The sequence below is a fragment of the Protopterus annectens genome, chromosome 17.part0, assembly GCF_019279795.1.
Source record: "Protopterus annectens isolate FY-2018-M chromosome 17.part0, PAN1.0, whole genome shotgun sequence".
Taxonomy (NCBI): Eukaryota; Metazoa; Chordata; order Ceratodontiformes; family Protopteridae; genus Protopterus; species Protopterus annectens.
In genome coordinates this window covers 606,821,939-606,847,418 of record NC_056751.1, presented here as the reverse complement: position 1 = coordinate 606,847,418, position 25,480 = coordinate 606,821,939, and the positions used below count along the sequence as shown (strand labels likewise).

Sequence of the window (25,480 nt, the reverse complement as noted above, 5' to 3'; positions counted from 1 at the left end):
GTTCTTGTTCTGAAAATTACCTTCATACTGTGAGTACAAAGATCAAGCTTAATTATGCAAGTAATAGTTAAGAAGTGGACTTTGTGTTTGTGATTTCACTAAATCTGCTTTAAATCTCCTGACTTCTAACTGTTCTGCTGTCTTCCAGCTTAACAGTCCTGCTGTGGGCCTTCCTGACTCCCATCATTCTGCTGTGGTCACACAACTTTATTAACTCTTCTGAAATCCCCTAAACCAAATAATATAGATGAGAGTCAGCCTGCCATTAATCCTGCTCTGTTCTTGCTGGAACTACTGATTTCTAAATTCCTGTTATGGGCCATCTTACTTGTTTAACTCAGCTGATATAGTCTTGTAACAATGATTATCCTGTTAAGGCATACTTATTTTTAAAAACTGTGGTAGGGGGCATCTGTGTCCTTTAGTTCTAATGTATGTCTGTTAATTCTGCTACATCTCATGATGGTCTTAGTTATTCTGGGGCCAAGAATTCCATTCATCACATGGAGCCCCAACTCTTATAATGATGCAATGGGTCTTCAAACTATTTTAATGCAAGGATGTGGCACTTGATTCCATTAATTCCTTCACTGCTCCATCTTTATGTAACCTGCTGTGGACCCTTTGTTATTAAGTTTGCTGTAAGTTACTGAAAATTTAAATATCAGAGGGGTCAATGACTTAATTAATTCTTCTAGGGTCTTTTGACCCTACTAGCATTTTTGTTACTTTTTTACCTCTTGCCCTCCCGTAACTTCACATTTCTTATTAAAGGATGTCTATTCATTTCCCTTAGGTGTGAAAGTTGAGCTCTGTCTTTCAGAGGGCGAGGTGTCTGTACTACTGCTGGAATAGCCTCTGTCTTGTCTCAACCACTGTAAGATATGAGGCTGCTCCCTCCATGGGCACCTGGATTTCTCACTGAGTAAAGACCAATGACAGTGGTGGCAGAAGTAAAGCCTCCATTTCATTTGGATGGAAGTTGACTCTGATATTACTGTTGTGGGGAAATGATTACACTAATTTTCTTGGAGGCTCACAGAAGTCAAAAGCCAACCATAAGTAATTCAGTGGGTAATTAAGCCAACTGTACAGGAAGGTGGAGAAGTTGGTAGATGACAAAGAATCCAGAGTTGTTGTGAAGGGGAGCTATATGAGTGGAAGAAAGCTCCAGCTGTAGGATGAATGGATGGTATGTAAACTCTTAACATAATGTTTGTGTGTGCTATCCAGTAAATTTCTCTTGTCTCACCAACATTTGTTTAGTTTTGCTGACATTTTGCATAAAGCAATCCTTTTCACGTTTTGCGACATTCATTTGCAGTTACTTCTTTTTTTTTTCTTTTTTTACAACAACCAGTCGACCAGCATGTTTTTGAAAGGTAGAAGGAAAACTTGCAAACTCTACTCGCACACAGTGAGTGGAAATCAGACTCTATAGTGGATCCTGTTCATGAGTAGGGACCTTAATTCTAGAACCACTGTGCTGCCCATAGACCTTATTAAGAAAGTATGAGTCTTTTTATTGATTAACCACCTAACACTAAACATGCCATATTATTCCTTCTGTGTTCTCATTACACATTTTCTTGAATCATTATACTTCATTTTCCTTTCTCATTTTATATTTCTTGTATCACTTTATTTACCCATTTCCTTCTTTTACTTCCCCTTTCCATACATATTTCCACTTCCCTTTCTTTATTATATAACACCTCCTCATCATTCTGTGCAAATTATCCATTCTCATTTGTACTTCAACATATTTGTTCTTGCTACTTTCATTTCAGAACGTCGTCTATCAGCAATATTGTCCATATTTATTTTGTTCAGAAATAGAACCTTTAAAAAAATCATAGAAATTTCTAAAAATTATCTGTTCTATACATCAAACTGCATGTTCAACATTGTCAACATTTTCACATTTTATTACACATCCTGTCTAGTCACTTTAAACCTCACCTTACTTTTTATTGGTAACATCACATGACCTACCATCATACCAGGTCTCACACCTTAGAATCCCTGTTAAATGTCTTTCTTCCTTCCTATTGAGTTTCTGTAAGCATTTAAGTAGTTTCTTTCACCTCTCAAAGAATAAAACCTGTATTACCTTCACATGTATTTATGTTATTCTTTATTCACATATCTCTTTTTGTCTATTTTCCTTTTACTCAGTTTTGAAAAAAAAGTCATTCTTATTATTTCTGTCATATCTATCATTTTTTTTCTTGGAAACAAGAGATAATTTTTATGCACAGAACATCAATACACAATGCAGCATAAGGAGAGATATGAAATCACACACTGCTGATCTGATACAATGCCGAACTGACACACTGCTGATCTGATACAATACTGAACTGGCACACTGCTGATCTGATACAATGCTGAACTGGCGCACTGCTGATCTGATATAATGCCGAACTGGCACACTGCTGATCTGATACAATGCCAAACTGGCACACTGCTGATCTGATGCAATGATGAACAGACACACTGCTGATCTGATACAATGCCGAACTGACACACTGCTGATTTGATACAATGCCAAACTGACACACTGCTGATCTGATACAATGCCAAACTGGCACACTGCTGATCTGATACAATGCCGAACTGACACACTGCTGACCTGATGCAATGCCAAACTGATACACTGCTGATCTGATACATTGCCGAAATGGCACACTGCTGATCTGATACAATGCCGAAATTACACACTGCTGAACTGACTATGATGAATATTAAACTGTGAAATTCAACTCCCTCACTAATCTACACATATTAAAAATTTAAAGACATAACCAATGAATGTGAAATATTTCTAGCATAGCAATGCTGTTGCAGGGGAGCTTTCCCCTCAAAAAAGTTCAAAGTAGCCCTTAAGCTTCCGAACTCTATATAGTAACTCCTGAGGTCTCTGTAATTCAGAGTAAATAGAATGCCTGGTTTTGCTTCAAAACTTTGTACCCCTCTAAGTCTCCACAGCAGTGTAAACTCAAAGAAAATATACTTAGGTGGACTGATGGCATTATATTAGTACCTTCAGTATCAAATCATGGAACATCAACCTTTAAATGCTGAATAATTTTGTAAAATTTTGTAAAAAAAATGTTGTTTAACAGTACAGGATGCCAACAACTTTGGCTATACAAGGTTTTTAGACTGCATAATGTTCTCCAAAGAGTGAAAGTGCAATTAAGAGACTTTCTAAATGCTACATCAGCTGTTCCTCATCCAACTTTTTTCTAGCCTTTCATCTCCATTCAGCCTTGCCAGTTGCTCTCAATGAAGTTATTAAAAAAATGGTGGGTTAGGGGTTGGCAATAAAGGTTAAAATATTTATCTTGCAGACACAAGATACAAGGTCTGATTCTCAATTTTGAAAAAAACTGCTTTGGCTTAAAATGACCTACAAAGGCAACTAGCCTAGTACTTAACTATGAACCTGTGAATTCATTTTTTTCTCCCTTACAGAGTACTGTTTAAAACATTTGTGTTTTTTGTTGCTTTTCAAGGGGCCTGAAAGCACTAGAACATGGAAGTGTACTGTGTGTCTCTATTGAAAAGTTAGGCATTTTATTGATTTTTTTTTCTTGTGGATTTATAGTCTTGTTCCCTCAATCCGTGACTCTTAGCTATTAAAATCATCTCCAAATTTGTGTCATCTTAGAAAATAAAATGTTACCTTGCAGAAAGCACATGGTTGCCTATTTACAATCTACAAAGCAGGAGTCCTTGTATTAGTGTACAAACCAGTTGTTCTACTTGTGCAGCAGACACTGCTGAATTAAGACACATCAGGCAATACTTGCACTCTACACTTACTTATTCAAACTGAAGGCCCTTCTACAGACTCACTGTGCTTGCCTACAGTAGGTACATTCACCGAGTGTTTAGGAAAAATTTGTGTGGAATCAATGAAAAAATACTGTGGAAATTTTTGCAGGGAATGGCTTTCTTGAATACATTGTCAGTGGTAGCTATTCAGAGTTAAGATCGGGTTTTACGTTTCTGAAACTGAATGCTATCAAGCAGTTTATGCTTGCAATTAGCCACCCTGCCACAAAAGAGCTAAATGGAAAGTATGTGAAAAACATTTGAGGAAACAGCTAAAGCCTGTGGAAATCCCCTGCAGGATTACACAGGCAATTTTCTGTTCACTTATCATAATAATATACAGGTCACTCAGCAGTACTGTTCCAGAAAGGACATTTTTGAAGAGAAAACTGTAGTGCATATGGGAGTTGACAAGACATGATATTCTGAGACAGTCACCCAAAACCTGGTGCCAGCGTGTAAATAAAAAGGAGTTGCAACATTTTACTAAGTCAGGAAATTCTTACTATTGACTATAAAACTGGAAAACAGGCTAAATTACCTTAAGAGGTATGCCATTAATGTATGTTGCTAGTGCAAGACAGGTTACCTAGACAGGAAATACAAACCATTTGTGAATTGTTCAAGAATGCCTACTGCCAAAATGGATGATGTGGAGGAACCACCTGATCCATAAGAAGACACCATGCGGTTGTGACTCCTGCCACCTACCCAGAAGAATCAAATTTTTCACCTCATGAACTATATATAACCATGCTGTTCCAAACTCCTAACCCAAGACCAGTGTATCATTCGACTGCTCCCACAATCCTAACTCTAAGACCTGTCTATGACTGCAAAATCCCCCAAAGCATAACCCATGACCAATGTTTGACCAGACCATCCACAAAATCCTAAACTCCTAACCCCAAAGGTCAGTGTATGACTGGAATGTGAATATAAAAGGCCATCATGACCATTTCCAAAGGAAGATAATTTATCATTTTTTTTGCTCTAAAAAGGTGACAGGCTAGATTATCGGCTATGGACAGTTCCAGAAGGTCAGAAGGTACTGAATAATCATCTTTACTTTCCAAGAACTATGACAAATTTGCCCTTTAACCAGAGAGGTGTGGACAACTGAAGATATTTAACATAGCTGAGTGATAGATAAATTGATGTCACAGTATTATTAGTAGAAGACATCCCAAAGAGCATAAGCGGTTCATTCTTCCAAGCATACTAGGCCTATAGAGACATTATTTTGACTGTTTGCGAAGTATTCTCCAGAGGATAAATTTATTTTGCAGAGGAATGTGTTTCTGAAGAAATCCCACTGCAAATATTATTAAAATGCAAATATTAATGTGAGTGATGAAATCTATTTATTATGGCAAGCTTTGTATAACAGTTCATGGAAAAGCAAGTCACAAGAATAGTAATTCAGGGATCATAATGCTAGTTAAATGGCACCTGAATTTAAAACCTTTGTCCATTGTACAAGAAACATATGTTACTAAGCAATTATTACTGCTCATGTCTGTATTGTTATCTTACATTATGTAAAAAACTAAAAGTGAAGCTGGATTTTGCACATGCAACCCATACAAGTGCAGTTTGTATATGCATGTACTGATTGGGCATGACATTTGTGCAGTAGAAACAGATTGACAAAGATGAACTAAGTAGCAAATCTCATCTCTGAGTACATTTATTAATGTTTTACTGTCAATGTAATTGTGATGTAATTACATAAAACAGTGAAATGTCATTGTACAGTGTAATTAACTGCTCTGTCCCTTGCTTATTTTTACTATTTATTGCTTATCTTACTATTTATTGCACTTTTTATTGTCTATTGACAACTTTTTTACTGTATTTTATTACTATAAACAAACTGCACTGTTGTACTGCAATTGCCTGGCTTACTGGGCCTGTTAAATCATTTTAGCTACTGTTTTCACTATTTGTACAGCTTTTTTTATCCATTTTCACTGTTTGAAAGGTATTAACTGGAAATGTTCTCCATTTGTTAACCATCTGCTTGTTTGTTCTGATTTTCCTGCCAAGGAGTGTATCATACAACTGATTTACTTGTAGTTTTTGTTTAAAACTTTTATTTAGTGACTCACTGCTGTTTTTACGCTGTGGTAAACATTTCTGTAGTATTTTCTGCCTAAAATAGTGTAGCTAGTAGCTGTAGCATAGTCCAGACACAGGACTGCTGTTTCTGGGCCTGGTTGTTTTTTTTTTTTTTTTTTGCAGCGGCTGTTTGTGCTGAGCACATTTTCCATACCACCTTGGATTAGAAAGGGCGCGTCTGTGCTCTAGTGACAGGATTGTACTGATTGGCCCCTGGCTGGTAAAGGCTGGCAGGTCTAGGGCTTGGAGTAACACCTCATTGGTTCTTTTGAGTTTTTTTAAAGTTGTTTTAGGTTTTAACCTTCTAGTATTTTACCCCACCCTTGAGTGGGTTTCTGCTTGTTTGCTCATCGTGCAGCACAGCAGACTGCCGCTCATTGTGCGCCATAGCCAGACATTTCATTTAGACAATTTTTCCCTTAGATACAGCTGTGTCCCAACAGTGTAGTTCCTCATCTTTAGCACATTCTGGGCAACGAGGCAGTACTAGTAAAGCTGTGTAAACACACCATTGTAATAATGGCCTCAAGAGTTTTTCCTAAGGCCCCACTCTACCTACTAATGTAGCATTAAGCCTAGCCTCTGAGGTATTAACACAACTCGCCCACTAGTTATTCCTACTTGTGACCCCTTTCCCACTATATTCCTGTTCCTGACCATATAAATTCACCTAGTATTATGAACGGACAATTTCCCACAGTTTCTCCAGCCAGATTGGTCAACATGGGCATCCTAAAGCAGTGTATCAACTGCCTTATGTACACAGACAACCCTTCCTGTACTTCTAGTGCTCACAAACTCAACATGTGAGAGATGTAATTATATTAAAAACCTTGATTCAATGCTCTCTCACACGCCAGTCACTACATCTGACACTGAGCAGGTTTGTCAGCATGCACACCTCACCACCTACTCCACCCAAACCTGCTGAAGTCCTCGCCACAAACTTACCAAAACACCAGAGACCTCCCAAACACAAGCACGTCTCACCAGTCAACCCATAAGGCTAAACACTAAGCCTAACATAATAGTCATAGGAGACTCCATCGTGAGACATACAGACGTCCCTCTCACCAAGCTGAATAAGGAGAAGGTCAGGGTCAGCTGTCTGTCAGGTGCCAGGATCCACCATATCACACATGCACTCAAATTTCTCAACAGGTACTGTTATGACTCTGTCATAGTCCATGTTGGTGTGAATGACTTGAAATGTACCTCTCTGGGCTATATGAAGAGAGACATAACTGAGCTTTCAGACTATGTGTATCAGGCAGGTATGTTTAGACTTAAGCAGCATTTTACCTTCACCTAGAATGATGCCTCAATACAAACAGAAAATAATTGGCTTCAATATTTAGCTGAGTTTTGGTGTCATTCTAAGGGGATCCAGTATCTGTCAGCCTGGGATGACATAATCTACAGACCTTGATGCTTTGCCATTGATGGTCTTCATCTGTCACACCTGGGATTTCAACTACTGGCCAAGACTCTTGCCACCCCCATAGTGTCATTTTTAGGCAGTGTCACAAGGACAAAACTCCCAATGTAAAAATACCAACCATGAAACTGCACTCACGGGAAGCAGTCCTTACCCTGGAGGATGCAGACATTTGTGCAGTCACCGTGATCTGGTCCAAGGCTGTGGAGAGCACCCCAGCTATACCGGGTTACACCTCCTCCACATGTTCAGACCACAAACTGAAGGCAAGAAAACTAAAGGAGGTGTTGTATCAATATTCATCAAGGATAAATATACCTCCAGATTGGTCAAACAATATGACACCCTAGAGATACTTCAGGTGCAATTAACTGTTGGTAGGACACCTATTCAAGTCATTCCCAGCTACAGAACTCCCTCCATGGATCAGGACACCCACTCTGCCTATTTGGAATAACTTGAGTCTATCAAGATACAGCCTAGCACCATAGTTTTGGGAGACTTTAACTACCCTAGCATTGACTAGGTGAATTACTCATGCTCAAACTCACCTGTCCAAAGGTTCCTCGACTTTGTCTACTACAATCCCCTGGAATAGCTGGTTGACACCTCCACCAGGTGTGCCAACATCCTGGATCTGGTACTTACAAAATATTGGAGACCAGTGTAGCTCACCCACTGTGAGTTCATCCCTGGTGAGATCTGACCACAAATCAGTCTCATTTGAGGTAACTATCACACCTGACCCTCCACTAGCAGCAACTAGACTAAACAAAACTCTCCAAAGCAAATTATAACTTCTTACAGAATGGTATAAATAGCTTCATTGCACCTCCCCCGCTGAGATGGAACCGGGAACTTTACAAAGCTCTACACCAATGTCTTATACAAGCACCTATATAACTGCACTGACTCAGCACCACCTGTTAATACCAAAACAAGCTTTTCAAGGAAAAGCAAACCTGCCTTCTGAACAGCCACCATTAACAGGCTTTGCAATAAAAGGAAGAAACTGCTGTCCAAGAGTAAGAAAGAGCAGGCTGTAAAATGGAGACACACCCTCCTCAGCTTAAATAAGCAAATAAGACTTCCTGTGAAGTCCTCCAAGGCAAACTATGAATCCAAGACAGCTTCCTCAACCAAAAACAACCATAAGCCGTTCTTTAGTTACATCCGTAACCTAAACGGTAAGGCTCAGATTTGCACTGAACTGGTAGCTAATGGTGACACATACATTGAGCCGGGGACATAGCTACCTGCAAGCCAAGATGTTCAGCAAAAACTTCATTCCCTCAACCCTGCCACATGTACTTCATGACACTCCTACCACCTGTCCCCTACCTTGTATCTCTAAAGAGCAGGTCATAAACGCCCTCTCTAAGACCAAAAACACAGCATCGATGGGACCTGATAACATTCTAGGCCACATCCTACATGGGCTCAAACAAGAATTAGCATCACCATAGGCTACTCTTTTCAATCACAGTCTAAGCACCGACTTCATCCCAGCTGAATGGAAAACAGCCACCATTATCCCCCTGCACAAAGGTGGTGCTTCTACTGACCCCGGGAACTACAGATCTATTAGCCTGACTAGCCTTACCTGCAAGGCCATGGAGAGAATCATCATGGACCTTATCAACAAAGATATAGGTAATCTCCAAACACTAGATCCTACCCAGTTTGGATTTGTCACGGGGAGATCATGCTTGTTAATCCTGCTGGACTTCCTCGAGACAGTCACAAGGGCCCTGGATGAGGGGAAATCTGTGCATAAAACCTACCTAGACCTGGCCAAGGCATTTGACACTATCCCTCAGTCATGCATCATTGACATACTCTCCCAGCTAGACATTAACCCTTATATTGTAAGATGGATTGCGAACTGGCTCTCTGACAGAACACATACAGTCAAAATAGGGGAATCTACCTCCAACAGCAGACCTGTTACCCATGGTGTTCCACAGGGATCACTCCTAGAACCTCTATTATTTGGAATCTATTTCTCTGAAGTACAAGCTAAAACTAAGGGACTGTGGCTGATGACTGTAAACTGGGTGTGGTTATAGAATCTACAAACAATGTCAACATCCTTCTAGAAGGTTTTACACCATTGCTGGAAGCAAAGACTTTATGTAGCAACAACGGAATAACAGACAGCCAACAATCCTGAGACAGGATTATATTACAATAACAAACGTAAGTGATATCAAAACAGTTTTCACCGCTAGCGCCTCGGCTATTATGCCTTTACAGAGTATACCTTTCCCTCTACCTTACACTCTTTAAATACGTTACCATAAAACTATTATTCAATTAAACAAATTAAACTCAATAAAAAAATTGATCAATTACATCATACATTTCCAAATACATTCCTTGTTTAATCCACAAAGAGTTAAAGTATTATATTTTAAGATGAGAATAGATTCTTTTCTCCATAGCATTCTTTTTATATTGTTTATGTTTACCCCATCGCCACTTATTTGTTCCAAAATTGTAGCTTGTAACCTGTGTGGGTTGCTATTGTGAAAATTTAGAAAGTGAAAAGCTACAGGATTTTCCGTCCTGCCCCTTTTGATATCCCTAATATGTTTCTTTAGCCTAGTTGAAAAACTCCTTTTACTTCCCCTTTGTAGAATTTTTTACACAGACATCTTAGTCCACGTATGACCCTTTCACTTTGACACCCATAGGTCCCTTTTATTTGGAACCTCTTACCATTAATTTTTTCAAAACCATTTACTATATAGCCACAACTCTTACATTCTCCACACAGGAAAGTACCTGTTAACCTTGGCTCTTTATTTCTTTCTGTACTCGGTAAATAAAACTTACCATGTACCACAAAGTCCTTGATACTTCTACCCCTTGTATAAGAAATCTGAAGTTGATTTTTAAATATAGGGCTTAGATTTTTACATTTACCCAAAATGTCCCAAAATTATTTTATTATATTATATTATATTATATTATCCAATTTATCTGAAAATATTGTATATTCAGTAACAAAAAATATCCTTCTAGAAGGTCTTACACAAACAAGTGATTGGTGCCAAAGTCATGGCTTCAAACTCAATGCAAAAAATGTATTATCATCCCTTTCAGCAAAAGCAATGTTCCTGTAAATTACGACATTAATGACAATACCCTAAGTATGCACTCAGTGGTGAAAGATCTGGGCAGTCAAGTTGACAGAAACTTTGCTTTTGATCACCATGTCTCCAGAGTGGTAAGAAAGACATTCTATATGGCTAACCTCATAAGTAAGGGGATTGTCTTAGGTTCATAGGTAGGTACTAGGCTATTGGCCCTAGGGCTTATATAAGCATAGTCATAAAGATTCCCAGGCTTTTGCCACCCCAAAAATGTATTTTCCTGTACCCCTGTTGAGCAGAGCCACAGAAGTGATCCCGGGGTGAATTTCCTATTTCCCATCCAATCGTCAAGATTTTTCTTAAAGAGGGCTAATGAGGTGCTCTGCTTGACATGAATGGGCAGTCTCTGGGACAGGAAGATATCCCTCCAGCATGTTTTGTTTATTGTGGTGATAAGGTTTAGGTCCCTGGAACGTGTGGCATGGAGGGATTGGGATTTCTTTAAGTGAAGCAAGTCCAACAGCTCTGGGTTTGACATGGCTTTGTATGTTAGGCAGAGATTGCCTCTGAATAAGTGACATGTGACAGAGTAAAGCTAGAGTTTTTTGAGACGGTCTGCATGGGGCATCTGTTTGAGGCCAGAGATCCTCTTTGTGAGGTATTTCTGCGGCCTTTCCAGTTGCTGTAAATGTCTTGTGAGATACACACCAAATGGGGCATTGTACTCTATAATAGGGCTAATGAGGGATGAGTAGAGAGGAGCAATGGCCTCCTTTTTTCTGGATGAGAAACCTTTTGTGATGAGGTGTGCCATGTAGAAGGATTTCTTGACTACTGTGGCGATGTGGTTATTGAAGGACAGACTAATGTTCACCTGTGTTCCCAGGTCTCTTATCACACTTTTGGTGTTAAAAGGACTACCACTTATGTGGTAGTTCAAGAGCACAGGGTATTTCACAAAGGGAATGACTACACATTTTTTGGCATTGAGCTTGAGGCCATGGCTTTGACACCAGGTATCTGTCTCAGTGAGGCACTTTTGTAGAATGTCCACATCATTTGGGGATTCAGTGATGGCTCCTAGTTTGCAGTCATCTGTGAAGTTTGTTAGACCCTCTGTATTGGCGTGAACTTTAGAGAAGTAGATGCCAAACAGGAGTGGACTCAGGACTGAACCATGTGGTACTCCACTTGTCACTGGTCTGGAGTTGGATTTGGAGTCGGCTACTTTCACAGTGTGGGTTCTGTCAGTGAGCCAGTTGGCAACCCATCGTGTGACATAGGGATTTATGCCCAGTTTAGTGAGTTTATCTATGATTCCAGAGTGGAGGATGGTGTTGAATGCCTTGGCGAGGTCTAGATAGTCTGTGTGAACCTCCTTACCCTCATCCACGGCTCTGGTGACTGCTTCAAAGAAGTCAATCAGGTTTAGGAGACATAATCTACCTTTCACGAACCCAAATGGGTGGGGTCCAGAGGTTGAAGATTACCGATCAGGCTCGTCAGGCTAATGGGGCAGTAGTCCATGGTGGATCCCCCCCTTGTGTAGTGGGATAACTGTAGCTGTGCACCATTCAGTAGGCACAAAGCCTGAAGTGAGGCTATACTTGAACATGGTACTTGTGTAGGGTGCCATTTCGTTTTGTAGTTCATGCAGAACACAGCCCGGGATGTTGTCTGGTCCCATGCATGCTGTATTCTTGGCTTTGGAGAGTGCGTTTTTTACTTGTGTGGCCATGACTACCGGGACTTGGCATTCTTCTGGTATTGAGATGGGCCCTTTAGGGGGTGAGAGGGGAAGGGAGCTAGCACTGAACCTATCTGCCAGGATGTTGGCAATATCAGTTGGTTCTGTATATATTTAGTGCCATTGTGCTGTAACTCAGAGCAGATCTGAGTGTTGCCATTGAGATTCTTGACATAACTATAGAATGCCTTGTGGTTGTTTTTAGAATCTATGGAGATTTTATTTTCGTAACTAGCTTTGAAGGATTTTATAAGGGATCTCCGCTTCTTACTAAGGCTGACAAGAGAGTTTTTCCACTCTTGGGATTTTGCAATAATTTCTTCCTTCTGTTGTGGAGTTTGTTTATGGCAGGGGACCACCAGCATGGCTTCCTTTTTTGGAGGAGAGCATCTTGGTTCTATTTGCGATGGCACGATCCATGCACTCGTGTATGTGTTCATACAGTGCACTGGTGTAAGATTCAACCGTCATACTTCTACTTTCCATCTGCATGGGTGTTGTGAAGTTTGCCACTTCTGTCTTGAGAAGCATGAAGTTGGCTTTGGAGAAGTTTTTTATGGTGGTCACCTTAATGGGGGTGGGTGCAGGATGTGGATGTCTAGGGTGATTAGCTTATGATCGGATCTGACCAATGAGGAGCTGACCTCTGGTGTGGAGCATCAGTCGCCCATGTTGATAATGACCATGTCTAGGATATTGGTGCCCCTGGTGGGAGTATGGATAAGTTGATCAAATGTGTTGGAATTTATGAATTCCAAAAATCGTTGAGCAAATGTGTTGGTACATAAATAGTTTTCCCAGTTAATGGCAGAGTAGTTGAAGTCGCCCAGTAATAGGGTATTTGGTTGTACCTTAATATTTTCCACTAGGTTAAGAAAAGTGGAGTGGGAATCATGGGGCATGGTGGGGGATCTGTAGCAAGCTACAATTTGAATTGCAGTCTTATGTAGTGTTAGTTGCACCTGGAGAATCTCGGATGCATTATGTTGAGCAAGTAGCCTGGAGGTGTGGATATCCTTGGTGAATATGGACACATCTCTGCCTTTAGTGTTTCAGTCCAGTTTAGGTGGCCAAAAGGTGTGGTATGAATTGTAGCCTGGTATTGCAGTGGTGCTCTCTGGAGCCTTGAACCAGGTGCCTGTCACTGCACAGATGTCAATGTTCTCCATTTTAAGGAGTGCCTTGAGTGAGTGCATTTTGAGGTTTAGACTTTTAGCATTGAGTAACGTTACCCTCAGATTTTGCTTGCTTGTATCTGTTATGGTGGTAATTTTGTCATTTGAACCCTGCCTAAAAAGGCACTATAGGGGTGGCAAGAGCCTTAGCCAGTATCCAGAATCCCAGTGGCAACAGGTGCAGGCCAGCTCTGACAAAGTATCATGGTCTGTCAATCATGTCATCCCAGGCAGACAGATACTGGATTCCCTTAGAATGACACCAGAAGCTTAGCCAATTGTTGAAGTCAGTAATTTTATCCTTGTACTGTGGTATCATTCTGGGCAATGGCAGGATGCTACTCAGGGCTAGGGTCATACCTGCCTGGGCTACAAGATCTGGGAGCTGCTCCATGTCTCTTTTCATGTAGTCCAGGGAGGTACATCTCAGGTCATTCACTCCAGCATGGACAATGACAAAGTCATATTTGTACTTGTTGTGGAATGACCTGAGTGCGTGCGTTATGTGGTGGATTCTGGCACCCGACAGGCAGCTGACCGTAACTTTCTCCTTGTTTAGCCTGGTGAGTGGGACATCAGTCTGCCTGACTATAGAGTCGCCTATGACTAGTGTGTTTGGTACGCTGTTTTGCCTTAGGGGCTGAGGTTGAGTGGCACACTGGTTTTGTTAGGTTGTGTTGTGGGGGTAGTGGTTGTTTGCGTTTCAGCTTCGGAGGTCTCTGTTGCTTGGGCAGATTTTTATTAACAGTCTTGACAAATGTAGGTGTGTGTTTTGCCTTACTATGTGTGGGTTTTGGTGGTGTAGGTTTTGAAGGACAATGTGTTGTGCGTGGTGTGGTGTGGGTGTTTACCTTCTCCTCTTGACTGACTAGTTCAGTCTTGGCTGGAAAGAGCTTGGCTTCCAGCTTGGCAACATAAGTGCATCTCTCACAGGTTGTAGTGTTGGGTGGTAAGAGGTGAGGGTTGTCTGTGTACATGAGGCAATTGCTACATTGCCCCAAGATGCCCAGATTCACCAGGTGGACTGGAGAAAACACAGGGAGATGACCATTAGACATGCCTGGAAGGGTGCTTAATTATTTAAGTACTAGAATTGTTTTTCTCTTTACTTAGTAAGGAAAGCAGAGTGATGTAGCAATCTGTAGACTATCTAGTGCTTACAACGAGTTCTAAGCAAGTGCTGAGCTCAAAAAATCAGGTTTGAGTGCTAAAAGTAGAAAACTGGCTAGTTCTAAGGAAGAATTTGAAAACTAGAGAAAAAATGAAGTTATCACCTCCCTGTACTCTTCACTCATTAGGCCAATGTCATTTCCTGCCATCTCTGTCCTTGACCGCATCTCTCATTTTTGGCATTTTCCTATTTATTAGTGGGATAAACCAGCATACACTGGATAAGTTCAGTTCCAACCTCCAGAAGAAAATCTCTCATGCATCTGGCAAGGTCAGCAATGGGGTTGGAAGGTTGGTCTAATGGTTATTGTGTTTACCTCACAAACAGAAGGTACTAAGTTTGATCCTCACTAAAGGGAAACTGGCTAGGCTTAAAATGGCCCACAAGGGCAGCTAGCCCAGTATTTGCCTATGAACCTATGAACAAGCAATTGAAATGACTTCACTGATGTAGTGGCAAGGACTTATGGTTTCAAGATGGTCATTGCTTGTCTTGATAACAACCAAAGGACCTGCTGATGGACACAAGTAGTGAATAAATGCATCACACTAAAGAAAGAAGTATTCTGTACTAAAGTAGAAGGGGAAACCTAGAATCGACTGATACATAACAATAGCCAGAAAGACAGCAGCAACATCAGTCACTGAAGTGATATTGTATATGTGGGAGGAGTTTGGCAAGGCCAGAGACAATAATGTTCACCTTTTCTCAAACAGACTTACCCAAGCCAAAAGAAATGCAAAGGGGATGTCCAGTACCTACAGCCATTCTCATGATTACAGGATCTCTGAATTTGTGCTGGGGTAATGTATTGGTTCTGGAGAATCATAATGTATAATGTTTACTGCATTATAGTGTTAGGGAATGACTCACAATAATTAGCTAGTTAAAACTGATTTAATTAACAATGAAGGTGGTATACACAAGGAGGTTGCCTGAAAACAGCAGACATGAAATTAGTTCCTCATGTACAGGATCACATAAAAAAAAGATCTGTAAGTACAGAGTTTAAGTGATCATTTGGAGGCTAACCAATGAAGTGTAGTCTGTGACAAAACCTGAGCTGGAACCTGGGTCTGAGAGATGCCAGGAGCCTTATGTATCTATTTGTTTTCTGAGGTAGAGCACTGATCTCTTTGGACCTTTTTCGGACATAGCCTAGGAGTGACTTGCTCAGAGTCACACAGTTACGCAATGGAAGCTGAGAAAATCAAACGTTGCACTATTGGACCACAGGAAACAGCTCATTAACAACAGCTCCTTAAACCTTAGACATTTGTTTTTTTAGACATCTCCTTGTTTTGGAGGTGCTGTGTGTAGACTGAACACTTTTGAGAAGTATCTATGGTAATGTTTACTTTATATAACTCTGCAAAGCCAAATGGTTTAATTCTTTGTTTTGTCAGAGTACTGAATAAACCAATATTTTTTATAGTCTTGTCACCAATGTCTTCTTTGGACTCAATGCAGGACACAGGCTGACCTATACATAATCCTTACTCTCACCATTTGCAGTGACTGCTGTTAATTTACTAACTGCTGCCACCTTGTGAGAGGTTTCCTACTAGATACCACAGTTGCTGTCATTCAATTATCAACTCACCTTTCTGTAAAATAAATCAAAATGAATCCACTACCACACTGCATACTGATGTGGATATCACTGCCTCTATATGGCCTTGCAACTTTTCATTCATGCTCAGTTTAAGCAACACTTTCACTTCTCTTATCATATGCATAAAAAATAATTGTATTGACATTAACACATCGCATGACTGAAATCCTTCATCAGTGCATGCTTGCTCTGTAACTCATTGTGTGTATTGTGCCTAGTTAGCCACTGTAGCTAGATAGCACATGCATATAAGTTAACTGAGCACGTACAAGATCACTGCCATTTTGTATAGTCAGTCGGAGTGAATGCAGTCATGAATGGAGATGCACATGCGATGTGTTTGAATAATGAGCCAGCCAGTTAACTTAAACATGTGTCCCACTTACAGCTCCTGATGTGTTTATGTACAGTAAACAACCTGAACCCATCACAGTGCCTTACTGTCTCATGAATACAAGAGACATGTGGCATGGCGTCAGAATGGGATCCGAAGTGAATCAACTCACAAACCATGACACACGCAGTTAGAAGTGGAGGAATATACAGGAGCCAACTCGCAAACAGGTCAGCAGTTATTCAAGGGTATTTAAATGATTTTTCAGTTGCTGAACAAGTGGCGAAGCATTCAAAAACTTTCAAAATAATTACAGAGATAAAATGTCTGAAACTGCAACATACTGAAAAAAGTATTCAAATAAATAGAAAAGTGTTTGAAATAATTTCCAAAGTGTGAAAATGTATGAAAAGGCTAAAACGTCTGCATTTTTTTCACATTAACTCTAACTTTTCAAAGTATAGAAAGTGTCAGCAGTGTTTCAGTGTTAAAAGTGAAGCCTTTTCAGAGAGATTGTTGTGCATTTGGGCATAATTACAAGTGCCTGGTCTATACTTATTATTGTGTTGTTATGGCAGAGGGAGTTCGTAGACCTGAACTGCTGGTGTTTTATAATAATATTGCTGAGAACTGGTGAGTGTTTGAGCAAGAATATGATAATTTTCATACAGGCTGCATTTTATGATAAAGACGCATGTACAAAGGCATTCCTACTTCTTAATTTAGCTGACTTGGAAGCCATTGAGAGGGAATGTTCATCTGTGTATGCACCTGCCATGTATGTAGGGAAGGGGGAGAACCAGCATATTATGATATAGGCTGAAACGCAGGAAGACCCTGAGTGCTTAAAACGCAAATTTAGAGAAATGCGTAACACTCAAACGAATATTAAAATGGAAAGGCACATACCATAATAGATAAAGTTAGATATACAGCTACTAGAATGATAAGTCAGGGATACATTACCATGGCAAAACCTTATTGTTTGACTACTCATAGACTTATGATAAAGTTCGCTATGCACTTATCAAACTTAAAATAAGTGCATGTGTTCTTCAGCCCTACCTTGTAGGATGAGTTAACTGTCTACACATGCTGAAAGGATTTCCTTGGAAAACAAGTACTCAAATCCCTATCAAGCACATGTAAGGTGGTCAATAAGAATCCATTTTAGGATCTTTACTAGTGTGTCTCTATACAAGTCATATGAAGGGTGTTCCTGGGAATGCTCCTGGTGATGGTCATATGAGGAATGCTCCTGGAGAGGTGGATACAGGTCATAAGAGGGATGTTCCCAGTGAGGTGGATACAGGTCGTATGAGGAACGCTCCTGGAGAGGTGGATACAGGTCATAAGAGGGATGTTCCTGGAGAGGTGGATATGGGTTATATAAAGAATCCTCCTGGAGAGGTGGAAACAGGTCATATAAGAGATGTTCCTGGAGAGGTGGACACAGGCCATTTTGAGGAATGTTCCTGGAAATCTAGCATATATCCAATATGCAGATGACTCTACTGCCAATTGACAGTGAGAAAAAGACATGGAGTTATGCACAAGTTCATTTTAAAATGGCTCACGAGGCTCACAAGCCTCTGTAGGTAGACCAATAAAAGTTAAATGTTAAAAGTATAAATCCCAAAACAGTGGCAAATGGACCAAATGTAATAAGTAAAATCTGAATACCATTAAAACAATTGGAACAAAACGTATAGCAAGGGTATTTAAGTATTTATTATAACTGTTGATGAATGGAATGTCTGAGATCCAGAACTTTTTAAAAATGTACTGAAACGATATATTCAGAGGAAATGTTTTGGAAGTGCTGTGGTATATACTAGAACCAAAAACTCTAGTAATAAAACAAAATGGGCAACTGCAAGACATTTAAAGCTATATTTTGTTTTTTGATTTTATGAACTTCTGTAACAATTAACTGACTTAGAGCCTCAAGCAGGAAAAAGAATGTGAGATCACGGAAGTTTAATAGCCTCACAACAGGCACACATGATGTTCACTAGACTAATAAACAATTTTATAATAAGAGGCATGTGCCTACTGTACAACAATTATCTGATACCTGTTTAAATTTGAAACTTGATCTGAAATTACTACCTGGTGCTGTCACATGTAATAATACACCCGCTGCAGGTAGTCAGTACACTTGAAAAGGCTTATAATCATATATCACATTTCTTCAGCTAGTGATTCCAGTGCAACTGTTTAGTATTATTTAAGTGTAAAACTGCTGGATGGTAGCATTTCCTAACAAACTTTGCTTGACAAAACTTGTTTGTATACAGATTGATACACAAGTCAGCCTGTGCTGGCTTTACTGATTTGTTGCCCAGGCAAATACTTTCACTGTAGATTCGATTATTATCTATTCACAAACCAAATACTCCCAAGAATAGTAATAATTAGAAAGGACACTGAGTCATTTATTACTTACCAAAATAACAGTTGGCTTCTGTCTATTCATAGCATTAATATTTTTTCTCCCAGATTAAATTTGAAATGAAATCATATTACCTGGACAATAAATATGCACTGACAGAAGATCTATCTGATAATGTTTTGCCTGCAGTTATAGGAGTCTCCAGTCTCTATATCACAAGATATCATAAAAGGATATAGCTGTCAAAATGTCAAGCCCCTACAAACCCTGAGAACACTTCTACCTATACAGAACTGTTCATAGAAACCCTGTACAAGCATGTTAATAGCTGCATAGAGGCAGCTGTACCCACCAGGAAGAAGTACAAAGCTAACTCAAAAAACAAGCCACCCTGGTGGAATCACAAAATCAATCGGATGTATAACAGGAGGAAGGAAATCATGGCAAAAATTAAGAGAAGCAGAACCCAGCAGGATGAAAGCACTCTCATCAAACTAAAAAAACAACTCAGAGGACAAATAAAGTCTACCAAAGCCAAATTTGAGGTATGTTTGGCCTGTCCAGCCAAAGATAACCACAAAGCATTCTTTAGCTATGTCCGCAACCTCAAAGGCTATACACAATTGTGTGCAGAGCTAATTGTAAGTGGATCCACTTATACTGAGCCAGAAGATATAGCAAACCTTCTGGTCCTTAATGCTCTCTCTAAGACCAAGAACACTGCATCAATGAGCCCAGACAGTATCCCAGGATGCCTTCTAAATAGCATGAAACATGACCTATCAGGGCCTCTGGAATTACTATTTAACTGTAGCCTGCAAACAGGCTTCATGCCGCATGAATGGAGAAGGGCAAAAGTCATCCCTCTGCACAAAGGTGGGCCATCTACAGACCCTGGAAACTACAGACCCAATAGTCTCACTAGTCTTATCTGCAAAGCCATGGAGAGAATTATAATGGAGATGATGAACAGAGATATAGTAAACCTCCAGACACTGGACACAACCCAGTTTGGTTTCGTCAAGGGCAGATCATGCCTATTCAACCTGATGGAATTCTTTGAGAAGGTCACCAAAGCAATGGATGAGGACAAAATCGTTCACACTGCCTACCTTGACCTGGCCCAGGCGTTTGACACAATACCCCACTCAGGCATTGTTGACAAACTCAAGAGGTTAAGTACAAACCCGTATGTCACCCGGTGGATACCCAACTGGCTCACAGACAGGACCCAGGAAGTTAGAACTGGGGAGTCCACCTCTACAAAGAGGCCAATCACGTGGAGTCCCTCAGGGATCAGTCCTTGGACCACTCATTTTTTTGCATTTACTTCTCAGAAGTCAAGGCCAATGTCAGTAGTCTCTGGCTGACTAAATTTGTAGATGATTGCAAATTAGGAGCTGTCACTGAATTTCAAACTGACAGAAATGTTCTCCAGGAGGGGCTGACACAGACAAACAACTGGTGTCAGAGCTATGGACTAAAACTAAATGCCAAGAAATACATAATAGTATCCTTTAGGAAGTCATCCATCCCTGGTAACTATCATATTGACAACACACCCCTTAGAGCTGACCCAGTAGTCAGGGACTTAGGAACACACATAGATAGTAATCTAGCCTTTGATCATCATGTGTCTACAGTGGTGAGGAAATCATTCTATATTGCACAACTTATAAACAAAGGTATGGCATCTAAGTCCAAGGAAGTCATTGTTCCACTGTATTCAGCATTCATCAGACCTATCATTAAGTACAATGCCCCCTTTGGTATGTACCTAACCATGCATATCCAACAACTGGAACGTCCACAGAGGTTCCTCACTAAAAGAATACAGGGCATAAGTAATATGCCCTATGCAGACCACCTCAAGGCCCTGTCCCTGTATTCTGTCTCCTACAGGCTTTTGAGGGGAGGTCTATGTCTGGTATAGAAAGAATTGTCTGACACCACTCTGATCGCCCTCCTCCATAACCACAAAACAAACAGTACCAGAATGACCTGTTCTAAAGACTTAAACCTTGCCTGTGATATAAATAGGACCTGCTGGAGAGATAGGGTATGTATCCCAGAGACTACCCCATCTATGGAACAGGCTCCCCATCCATGTGTAGCAGAGTTCCTCCCTAACCCAATTCAAGTGCAACATGGACAACTGGATGGGAAACCGGAAATTCATCCCTGATTTGGCACCTGTGTCTCTAATGCAAACAGGTAACCTGTAAATGACTCATCTCCCAGGCCCATGCTTACACTTATCAAGGGTATCAGAACTTGTCAGAGATTTGGAATGAATGGCTAGGCTTAAAAACGCCCTTGGGGTCATTAGCCTAGTAAACACCTATGAACCTATAATATATAATCTGATGTTTGTTTTAACTATTCATACATATGTGCTCCAGTCATGCATGTGTCATTTAGCATTTGATGTACAGTAACCAGTCCATTGTGCAAGTAGTAATGGAACTTTCCTTTCTAGCTCTTGTCTGTTCATGCATCCTAACCTGTAGTAACTAACCCGTCTAATAAATGCAACTAATAAATAATTTAAATAAATAACCCAACAGTAATTAATTAATAACCATTACTTTTGCCCTTGCTTTCAGGAAGCATTGCATTTAAAACTGTGTGATATCATTAAGCATCTCTCTTTTACACAGTTATTTTATCACCAGTAATAAGAAAATAATTCAGCTGTAAGACCTTTAAATTTATATTTCCTTTTGTAGACTCCTACCCATCATGGTTAATTGTGTTATGGACATCCATGAGGTATTATGTGTCAGGGACTATAGAAAGATTAATAGACTCACAAAGCATATAAACATATTATATGGATATGCAAGCTTCTAAGTAAATTAACATATGAATAAAAAAAAAGAAGTGTACACTAAATGTACACAATATGTATTCAAGCACATCCCTACCACATTTTTGTGTTGTCTATTCACTCAGAAAGATTAGACTAAGTGCAGACATAATCAATACATTGTGGTAATCTTTACGAATCCACCTTGATATTTAAGGTTGTAAGAAAATCGTAGGAGGAAGAAAATGTGAGACATGCTTGTGCTGTCTAGTCACTCAGAATGGTGTACACTTAGTGTAGCAGCATTAATGAATCCTTCCCGGTGCCTTACGTGTGACTAAAACGTTTGCGTGGAGGAAAGTGGGCAGGATTAAGACAGGCAATGAGTATCAACAAGTTTATCAAATTCAAAAAGCCTATCAGAATTAAAAAAAAAAACTTGGGAATAATTTAGCATTATTAACAGTTACTCCACTGCCAATCATGAGTGGACAGGTGATCCGCTGAGGCGACCCCTAACCGGGAAAAGCCAAAAGAAGATTAACAGTCACTGGGGAGCCCAGTCAAATTAAAGGTGTTATGGAGCTCACAACAAGACTAAAGAAACCAAAAGCCTGTAGCAGGATAAACAGAACTGGAACACTAGCAGGTTTAGTTTAATCAGAGGTCCCCAGCAGGATTAACAAATTCAAGGTCCCACAGCACAATTACAAAAATCAGAGATGGTAGAGACCGCCTGATGATGAACAGTTTCAAGGGCCCATAGTGGGATAAATGAATTGAGAAGGCTACCAGCAGTATTAAATGAGTCAAGACAATCCAGCGGCATTAACGGAGTTAGTAGAAGTCAGTCAGATTAAGAGTGTTAAGATCCACAACAAGTTTGTTAAGAATGACTGATTCCCAGTCTTAGGTTACAGGTCACTCTACATAACAGAGTTTGAACTGAGAACTAAGAGTTTAATTTATTTTGTATTAGTTGCAGATATAATGCACATAAGTACTGTTTAATCCAATTTTATCTGCTATAGAAGTAAGTGTAGAACATACTGTGCAGCCTATTGCTGTTATGAGAAGTGGTTAGACAAAAATAAGATCACCTGCTCTGATCCCCCCTCCCCCGCATTCAGAGCAGGAGAAGTGAGAGCCTCAGCTGCAGTATAATCCTTGCTATTATTGCAGGTTTATTACATATCATGTCTCTATTAGATCCCAATACTCAAACTAGGGAACCTCAGTGCTTGTCTCTAGAAAAGAAAGTTTCCTTTTCACATGTGTTTCCTGCATAAAGTTTAAAGATACAGCAGACTGTCAGAATAAACAATCTTGATCACCAGCTTAACCCTGTCTCTCACTGGTGCTGTCATGGTTAGTTTTGTTTCTCCTTTAAATAGACATGTAAGCACGCTGCACAATTCTGGCACACAGAATTACACGTTTAAACAAGCGAGAGAATCACTGTGTAAGCTTTAAGATAGTTTAAACATCAGTACAACATTTGAGACTTACCCCAGCATTTTCCTTCTTCCTGCTCACCAAGCTCTTGGGTGTCTGAATTGCTGTGTTTTAGAAAGTAGCAGTTTTGCCCTTCATTTCCTGTTCTTCCCATGTTCTTTTAGCTATAATAAATGTCTGATAACAGCAGTCAAAACCAAAAAGTACTTCCTTATCTGTAAGCTGTTCCAGAAGTCTGGTTACAATTCTTTGTTACTAAAGAAACTCCATGTAATCCAGCTATTTCAAAAAAAGTAATTTACTTTCCCAAGTGCTGAGCCTTGCTTTGGGCTGCTATAAATCTGCAGATATTGACGGGTACACAGAAATAACAGACTGCCGAATAAGAAGGAGCCTGACTTCATGCGGCAGGAGACCTGGTTGTGTATATGAGAAGCAGACACTTACGATGCTTGTCTACTTTTCTACTTGGAGTCAGTGTTAACAATGCTGCCAGAGCTTTGTGTGTGTAGAGACACGAGATAATGCCTGGCTCTGCCTCTCCCAGTATGAGTCATTGCAAATACTGCAATTATTTCCACCCTGCGTCAAGATTTCAACTCTCCTAAAATTCTTCTTTTCAGAATTAACTGTGATAGTATTTATTAAATCAAAGGGCTATCAGCTGCAGCAAATCCAGCAGTCTGCCATGACTTCCTATAAAACAAACAATTTTACTTTAAAAGAAATTCTGTTTTGTTTCTTTAAGTAATATAATCAGTAATAAGTTAGTAAAAACTGGCATATTTCCTTGGTTGTCAGTTACAAACTATACATCCATTTCTCAGTGCATTCAGTCACATTCAGATACCCATGTATGCATGTGCAGGGCAGGTGCGCGCGCGCGCGCGCACACACACACACACACACACACACACACACACACACACACACACACTCAGCCAAACTCTGATCCCCTACCTAGCCCACCTAGTAAAACCACTCACGTGAACACATAGACAAACACATGCATATACATACACACAAACATTCATGCCCCTACAAGAGGGCAAGCCTTGCACAGAGTTCAACTAGGTAGCTGCCTAGAGCACTGTTCTTGTATGGGTACTTTTTCTATTTATTTATTTATTTTTACAGCAATGAAATATGTTATTTCTTTGCTCTGATAGATAAATAAATAAATATATGCCCTGTTAGAACAAAACAAGCCCATGACATGACAGGCACCCAGGGGTAAGAAGTCACTGCACTTGACCTGAGCATTCAAGTCAAATCAGTGCACATTACATTCAAGTGCTGTGAGGACATGGACAGACCTCGCAGTGTTCAAACATAGACACAAAGTTGCATTTGATAATATGCATTTTTTGAACAATAATAACTATGAATCTCTAGTGTCTTACTGACTGACTGTAATGCTCATCAATTTACCAGAACAATCAAACATTTTACAAGGGGCAGAGGTCTCAATATGAGACAAAATGAGGCACATTTTGTAGATTACTGGACAACTGACATGAGAAGAACGGCACAATCATCAAATTCAAGTCAAAGTAAACTGTATTGTCATTCAGACTCACACAAGTCCAAAAACTGAACAAAATTCCTATCACTGGACTCAAATTTGCAGATATCACATAGACTAATACAACAAGACATTAATACATGTATAACTGCTTACTATACACCATAATTTTCTAGAGAGATAATTCTAATGTTGCACATAAATTAAACTCACTTTAACATTTATTGTACAGTGATCTCTTTGCTTGCTTGAGTACTGCATAGTACTGAGGTAAGACATTACATTGAAGACTTACATTGAGTATTGCCCAGAATGAAACATTCAAGAGTATTGCAATGTGACGGAGTTACAGACCAGCATTAGATATTGCACTATAATGAGACATTTCTCTGGCCTTAATACTGTCTCTGATGACCAGTGAATTGGCTCGACTTACTAAGTATTGCACTAATATTGAATTGAGACAGGCAGTCAAGTTAATGCACAATTTGAGACGATCTTCCACATTGAACTAATATACCACATGGTTAGAATGGAGCATGATTGTTGCAAGAGTTCAACAGTCTGATGGCCTGTGGAAAGATGCTGTTACTGAATCTCATAGTTTTGCATCTTATACTATGGAAGTGCTTGCCAGATGACAGATATGTGAACAGTTTGTGAGCAAGATGGTTGTAGTCCTTAATTATTCCTTTGGCCCTGCGTAGACATCTGGACAAGTGCAGGTCCTGGATAGCTGGTAGGGTGGTCTTGT

General features: G+C 39.9%; 1 protein-coding gene across 1 annotated transcript in view; it reads right to left on the bottom strand.

Annotated features, from left to right (window-relative positions):
• Nucleotides 1-23,729, bottom strand: part of TMEM150B (transmembrane protein 150B) — a 489,913-nt gene extending 466,184 nt beyond the window's left edge. The window contains exon 1 of the mRNA XM_044059685.1: nt 23,256-23,729. Within this exon, the coding sequence (XP_043915620.1) occupies nt 23,256-23,355 (100 nt within the window). The 5' untranslated portion in view covers nt 23,356-23,729. The remainder of the gene's footprint in view (nt 1-23,255) is intronic.
• Nucleotides 23,730-25,480: the final 1,751 nt, after the last annotated feature.